Source organism: Marmota marmota, unplaced genomic scaffold (assembly GCF_001458135.2).
Source record: "Marmota marmota marmota unplaced genomic scaffold, marMar, whole genome shotgun sequence".
In the NCBI taxonomy this organism is placed as follows: Eukaryota; Metazoa; Chordata; class Mammalia; order Rodentia; family Sciuridae; genus Marmota; species Marmota marmota.
This window is the reverse complement of record NW_026000019.1, coordinates 3,055,627-3,063,482: the sequence shown is the minus strand read 5'-3', so window position 1 is coordinate 3,063,482 and position 7,856 is coordinate 3,055,627. Positions and strand designations below refer to the sequence as shown.

Genomic DNA, 7,856 nt, shown 5'->3' with positions numbered 1-7,856 from the left:
TTTTAAAAAAAAAAAAAAAAAAAAAAAAAAAAGCATAAAATAGAAGTGCCTTCATTTACCCAGTCATTAAATGAGATTTTAGAAAATACAAAAGTGAAATGAGCAGAATAGATGTTCTTTAAAATATCTACCCCCCGCAAAACAAAATCCACTTAACTAATATTTATCTTTTTCTGGATTGCTCTTTATTCCTCCACTTTCTCTACTCATTAGCTTCCAGATTTAGTTTCAAACCAGCGATATATAGGACCAAGACAAGGACAAGTCATACTTCTTTATTCACAAGCAGAAAAAAAAAAAAACATGAAGTATCACAATGCATTTGCAATCATTAAAGAAGCAGCAGATAAACCATTCCTAAACTATGGAAATCCTATCATGGACTTTTATAAGAAATTAAATTTTTAAGAAATCCTTATACCTATAACCTAAATTTATAAAGCTCTTTTAAAGATGTCATTCTATGCAAGCTACTCTTGCTAAAGGTGTCTTTCAATGACAAGTTTTTAATTTTGATGAAACCTAATCCTGGATCTTTTATGGTTAATGTGTTCTATGACCCGAGAAACCTTTGGCTACTCTCAAGTCACAAAGATATTCACCAATGTTTTCTGGGAAAAAAAGACTTATATTTTTTAGCTATTACAAAAACATCTATGATTCAACTCAAATAATTTTTTGTGAGATAGGGAACTCTTGATTCCTTTTTTCCTCAGTGGATATTCAGCTCTACTATCCTACCTACATTTGTTGAAGACTCTCCTTTCCTGTTTGATTATTTGACACCTTTGTAAAAATCAAGTGATCAGATAAAAATTAATGTTTTCAGGTCCTGTCTTTTATTCCATTGATTTATCTGATTACTGATACTACTTTTTACAATAATCCTGGCATTGCTTTACAAAATTTAAGCCTCAATAAAAGAAAATATAGAAATTAAATTGAAATAAATGAATGAGATTGAGATGAGCCTAAGAACATCCTTAGAAAACCATTTTTTAAAATTGTATCACAGTTTTGAAACACTCCATAATTACTACCATATCAAGAGCAAAATATATTTACTCACAAATAACTGAAAAACTAAATATTTTTAGTACTTTCAACTGAAATTATATATGAAAAATATTTCATTAATTTTTCTACTCAATTTTACCACAGGTCTCCCTGCATTAATTCTAAGTCATTTAATAATACCACAATTAGTAAGCTTTAAAACAATCATAAAAAATTCATGTGTTGAAGCTGGATGATAGGTACACATTCCACCTAATAAAATAAATTATGTTAAATTTATTTTACAATAAATAATAAAATGTTAAAAACTCACATATCAATTTCAAAAATGTGCTTGGTAAAGAAAAAAGTGGGTTATTTCCTTTATAAAAAGAAGTTTTATAAAATTTCATTTAGAGTTTACTTGGAAAAGAAAATTACAAACAAGAATATAGTTCAGTAGTACTTTATAAAATAAAAATGAAAACAACTCCCCCCACCAAAAAAAATCTTTGTGAGCAAATTGTACATTACATGGCTCTTGGAAACTGAGCTATACTAATTTTATTCAAATTGGCACAGAGGATCCTCTATCACCACTGTCATCTTTTTTTAAAGCAGATAACCTGAATTGTCAAACCTCAAATTTTCCATAAAAACTCACCTTAACAACTTGACAAGGTTGCCAAATTGGTAATAATACCAAAACTCTTTAAGAATTACAATTTGTTCTTAACTTGAAATTTTGTTTTGAGGCATAATATTCAGATCTTCCTACAATAAATCTATGGTTTAAAAAATAACCCCAAACACTTGAAGAAAGTTTGTTAAAATAAAATTGCAATGCTTATTACCTTTTCTACTGGCAACAATGAAAATCACTAAAAATTTTACTTTTGCTCTTTTCAAATGATCTGCATTAAAATCAAATAAGTGGTATAAGAGGAAATTTTTAGTTTTAAGATTCTCAAAACACATGTCAAAAGACAGAAATATTGATTTTTTCCATTAATGATAAGAAGAAACAGAAGATTTAGTTAAGATTTAATATTTAAAAATCAAAAAATTTTAAGCTAAAAAAAATCAAAAGATTAATCAGAACATTACAGGTAAAGAATATCATTTGTGCATTTTCTAGGTTCATACTGTAGTTATAAATCCAGAATACCAATAAGAGTTCTCAGATCCAATGTCAAAAAAACGGAATTTGGGCAAGCACTCTCAGTATTATTTTTATTTAATATGCACTGCATGCACATGATGCAGGTAGGGGAAAAGTTTATTAATCCATGCATTAAAGACAAGACAGACTGGTACTATTGCCAAACGTGCATTGAGTCAATTAGGATGTTGCTCAAAGTTCCTTATACTTAATGGTGCCATGAAAATAAGTGTAGAAGCAGAAATGTGTACACATCCCAAAGCATCCTCTTCATTTGGTTTCCTGAGCTTTCTTTGCATTCTGTTTTTCTTTTGCCTAAAAATTAAAAATAGTATATTACAAACTCTTCTAGGTCTGCTTTAGATTGTACTAAAATAAAATGTGCTTAAGAGGGTACTCTCAAGCTACAAGGAATAAAATGCACTGTCCACAGGGTTTCTAGAGCTGGTGCAGCGGCGTGAACCTGTAGTCCCAGCTACTCAGGAGGACAGATTGAGACAAGAAGTTTGAGACCAGTTTGGGCAACACAACAAGACCTTGTCTACAAACAAACAAACAAAAAATATTTCTAGAGCATTATATAACTTGAGACTTGCAACAAATTAGTTCTGGAAAATTATATAGTTATTCTTTGCCCTCAATAAGAAAAAGCTGGTGATGTAGCTCAGTGGTAGTCCTTGCCTAGCATACACAAGACCTCGGGTTCAATTCCTAGTACTACAAAAAAAGAAAAGGAAGGAAGGATCATGTTTGGCTCCCAGTTCTTTCTCATGTGAAGTTGAAATGTATTATTAAATTATAATCAACACAAGTTATTCAATCCACAGAGTCAAACTCAGTCATAAGTATTTAAAAACAGTTCATTTCTTACTCAAATTTAGCATTAAGAAAAAATCCTATGTTGCTTTCTGCATATTTGAATAAATAACTTCAACATAAAAGTTAAAGCAGAATTGGCATAAAAGTTAAAAGTGAGTAAAAAAAGGCCAATAAAGGATTACATATTTGTTTTATCTATAAATCATACTAAAAGGAATACCGTCTGATGTCAGTGAACCTCACTTACATGACCTCAAAAATGTTTTCACACATTACTTGATCTTCATAACAGTTACATAACTTGAAGACAACTCTATTTTATTCCTTAGCAGATGAAGAAGCCAGTGCTCACAGGTGATCAGACTTGACCAAAGTCACACAACTAATATATAGTAAAATAGAGGTCAGACAGGTATTCTATAGCAGTGCTTTTCAATATACATACCAATGAAAATGCCTGAAGTTATGCATTTCTAACAAACTTTTAGGTGATGTCAATTCTGCTGGTCTTTGGAAAGGAACCAATATACCAGACCTTTCCTGCTATATTATTTTAAAAAACAGATTAATTAGAAAAATTGCCTTTCTAATGATGGATTAGGTAGTAATTATTAACAGAACTATGATAAATTTGAGTGCTATGACCTAGAAAATAGGCCATATATTCCATACAAAAATAAAAAAATTAGTAGCCTACATCAACATTTTTTCATTAATAAGCATAATCTGTTATTTATACCTATCCCACGCAAAGTTTTCTATTTTCAAATAATAAAAATACAATTTGATTTTGGTATAATTTGAAATAAAAATATGTGCTTCTTTTCTATTTATCTCTGAACATACTTACAAAATGTTTAGAATAAGTAAATTTACTACTTTATCATATAAACTTTACAATATAATTAAATGAGCAAACAAATGTAATGCAGAGTGTCCATATATTAAATTATATAATTCAGATAAATTAAGGAGTACAAAAAAATAAGTTAAAAACAATTACCATTATTGAGTATCATTAATTGAGTACTTACTGCACATTTCACAGATAGGGTCTTATTTAATCCTCAAGAATGTGCAAGAGATATGATTCCCAAATTATAGATGAGAAATAGAAGCTACAGAAAAGTAAATAACTTGCTTAAAAGCTCCAGCTAAAATGTATCATATCCATAAAAAAGACAGTATAGCTGAGAATAAACTCAAAGCCTATATTATGTTCTGCCCTTGCTAAAAAATACTATGCTATTTCTAAATAGCATGGAAGAAATACACAGTTAAAAATAATTTCCTTTTACACAGTGTGCCAAGGAGATATAAAATATTATTGACCTGAATCATATAATTCTATAATCATAAATATTAATGTAAATAGTATTGTGATTAACTACATTTGTACTTTATTTTAATTTGGGGATAGAAAAAAGAAAGTTCTGAAGGTTAGTAATTTATTACCAACTAAATCAGACTGTCTTGAATTTTCCTAAAAAATTTCAAAATGGTGAAGTCTCTTTGGATCCCCATAGCAACTATATCTCCATGATTTTACAATATGGTAGATTATTGGTAATTGTTATAAATATGGGTAGATAACAATTCAGAATTACACATAAAGGTTAAGATAAATATTTTAAAAGTACTAAAAGTATACCTGAACAGGTAGAAGTTTCACAAATCGCATCATAAACTAGTTAATCTTTTTTACATTTTAAGTTACAGGTTTGATATATGATACAGTTAAGTATACAGTTACTTTGGTTTTACCTCCTGAGCAGTTTTGTATAATGAATATAAGAAAAACATTTATGAGATATTAGCCTAGTTCATTATAGCTATACAACCAAGAGAGAATCAAAATATTCAACTTTTGCTCACTATCTAGGAAAAATAAAAAGATTTTAGTTCACTCATTTTTATGCCTCAGTTATCAAAACTCTAGTCTTGGACGATTCCAATTAATAATCTATTTCTGAATTCTATGGGTAATTTTACATAAATAATAACACCATAAAAGCTTTTTACTGTAATTATAAAATTTAAGAGTAATTCTATTCTGATTTTCAATCTGCTTTATTTAACATCTGCATTTACTAGCTAAAAGTGATATTTCAATGTGGTATAATAATTTTTTCAAAACATGATGAACAAAAATATACTTGTGCTAAGGAACCTGATATAATGGTACAGATTAAGCAGTAAATTCCAACCACAGATTTAAGATTTTTGTGAATGGGAAATTTTGAGTAGCTACAAAGTTATTTAGATGTTTATTCTGGCCCTAAATGGAATACTACTATTCAATCCATAAACAAACTATAATTGTTTACTTTTTTTTACTTTTGTAAACTATATCACAAACTGGTTGAGAAAAGAATGTATATACTTATGTGTCGATTCCTAGACCTTAACAAAGTGCCTAGAATATAGATGCATCTAGATAAATGTTTAGTGAATAGTTTCACAAATGTTTAATGAACATTTCAAGTATTCCAACCAAATCAAAACCAATGAGGAAAAACACATTGTATGTATATAAGAAATAAACACATCTCAATATTGCTTATGCAGTATTATTTAAGAATAGTTTCAATTAACAGACAAACTAGAAAGTCAATAATTCTGTTCCTTAAAAAAAAAAAAAAGCAAACAGGAAATAGAAGTTGGTGTCATAGTAATATTAGGTATTCATATACTGCCACCTTGTGTCCAAAATAATGTGAACTAAGGAATTAAGGTTCTAACGAAAAGCTAAAAATCAATTCTTCATGCTCTCAAAAAATCTTGGGGATATACTGTCATAAAAAAAAAAAAAAAAAAAAATCAAACACAACTTTTCCTAATCTTCACATAAAAATTATACTCAAAGAACAACTTTAAAATACACTTAATATTTGTCCAGGTCCTAATAAAATTTACTTAAAATTAAAATCTGACTTATCATATGATTTACCACATTGTATTTTTTTCATATAATATTCTTAACAGAAATATTTCATGGTGTCTCACACAAAGAATACTGTGCCTAGGCACTCTGTAAACAATTTTGATAACCACAGGACCTTAATTGTTAACCTTAAACTTTAAAAGTCAGTTTCCCATCTTGGAATACCCTAAGATACATAAATTAAAAAACAAAAACAAAAAAATAATTGAAGATGTAGCAGTTTTCTCCAATAATTTTTGCATTTAATGCTAAAAGTTGAGTCATGTTTCAGGTAATAAGGTAAATATGAAAATCTTATTAAAGCAGATCTCATATTATTATTTTAAATTTATAAAACGTCTGGGATAAAATGTATCTTCACTTTGTAAAATTTAAAATTAATAAGAAAAATATACCTACCACGTAATCTGGTCTTTATATTAATGGTCCAAAATTTTATTTGCCTAGTAGTATCTTCTCAGTATTTCTCAAAATGTGGTACACAGATCAGTTGCATTAGAATCACTTGGGGAACTTATTAAAGAATCCTTCCCCTTTATCAGAACATCTGGGGAGGGGCCAGGTAACATGTATTTTAAAGATTATCCAGCGATGGTCACTTTCAGAAATGCTGATTTACAGTATATACTTAAAAACAATTCATTGCATTTCATTTACACTGCAAATATTTTATTAAGCACCTTCTTATATTGAAGGAAAAAATATCTTAGAAATCAGAATTTTCAACTCACTTGTGTTAGTTATCCCTCTGTGGAAAAGATACTGGATTAGAAATAATGAAATCTATTTCTTAGTCAAGACTTAGTCCATACTATTTGTTCTACCATCAATGTCCATTCTAACTTTAAATTTTTATGAAATCAATTCAAATTTTTGCTAAAATAAGTAGAAAAAAATCTGTTATTCCAATTATTTATATTAAAATTTTGTTTCTGCTCAAAGAAATGTTAGTATTTTAAATTTTCATTTAATGAGACAGAACCTGAGTTATAGACAGAAAGAATTCTAGAAGGCAAAAGCAATGGGGCAATTTTTATTTTCATTTTTCAGTAACAGGCTTAACTAATTTTTATTAAATATAAAACACTAGGCAAAAGCAAACAAGTAAATTTAAAATGCTTATGAAATTTTAGCTCCACTCATGCCAAAAAATATACTTTATTTATACACCTAATTTAAGTATTCAACAATAAAATGCTTACCTTTTCTACAAGAGGTATTAACTGCTGGTGTTCTGCTAAAGTCTTTAACAATTCCATAATAAAAGGCAGATAATTATGCTTCCTTCTGATATTTTCAATCTGAAAAGAGAACATATTAAATCACTCTAGGTACATTTCCCCTAATTTTCTGATATATCATTTTTTGTACCCAATTTAAAACATATGGAATAAAATCATCTATACTTATAATAAAAATATTAAAAAAATAAAATTAGGTTCCTATTGAGAACAAATACTAATAAAACATGTGCCAAGAGTTTCGTGGGCATGGCTTCCTATCCTAAGCTTAGCAACAAGAGGCTTTTAAAAACCCAATCTAAGGGGCTGAGGTTATGGCTCAGTGTTAGAGCGCTTGCCTCCCACATGCAAGGCCCTGGGTTCAATCCTCAGTACCACAAATAAATAAATAAAATAAAGTTATTGTGTCTAACTACAACTACAAAAAATAAATAGTTAAAAAAACAATCTAAGATTATTTATGAAAATGCAATTTACAGCCGGGTGCAATAGCACACACCTATAATACCAGCAGCTCAGGAGGTTGAGGCAAGAGGATTGAAAGTTCAAAACCAGCCTCAGCAACTTAGTGGGGACCTAAGCTACTCAGTGAGACCCATCTCTAAATAAATTTTAAAAAAGGGCTGGGGATGTGACTCAGTAGTTAAGCACCCTTGTATTAAATTCCCAGCACCAAAAAAAAAAAAAAAAAAAA

General features: G+C 28.9%; 1 protein-coding gene across 11 annotated transcripts in view; it reads right to left on the bottom strand.

The window, feature by feature from the left end:
- Nucleotides 1-259: 259 nt before the first annotated feature.
- Nucleotides 260-7,856, bottom strand: part of Uchl5 (ubiquitin C-terminal hydrolase L5) — a 43,768-nt gene continuing 36,171 nt past the window's right edge. For 7 of the 11 annotated variants that reach the window (XM_048809807.1, XM_048809808.1, XM_015491680.2 and 4 more), the window contains 2 exons: nt 7,124-7,222; nt 260-2,473 (listed from right to left, as the gene is read on the bottom strand). In XM_048809807.1, coding sequence (XP_048665764.1) covers nt 2,429-2,473; nt 7,124-7,222 — 144 coding nt within the window. In that variant the 3' untranslated portion in view covers nt 260-2,428. Of the gene's footprint in view, nt 2,474-6,319; nt 6,469-7,123; nt 7,223-7,856 lie in introns of those variants that run through there. The other 4 variants (XR_007349946.1, XR_007349947.1, XR_007349945.1 and 1 more) reach the window with 2 other exon arrangements.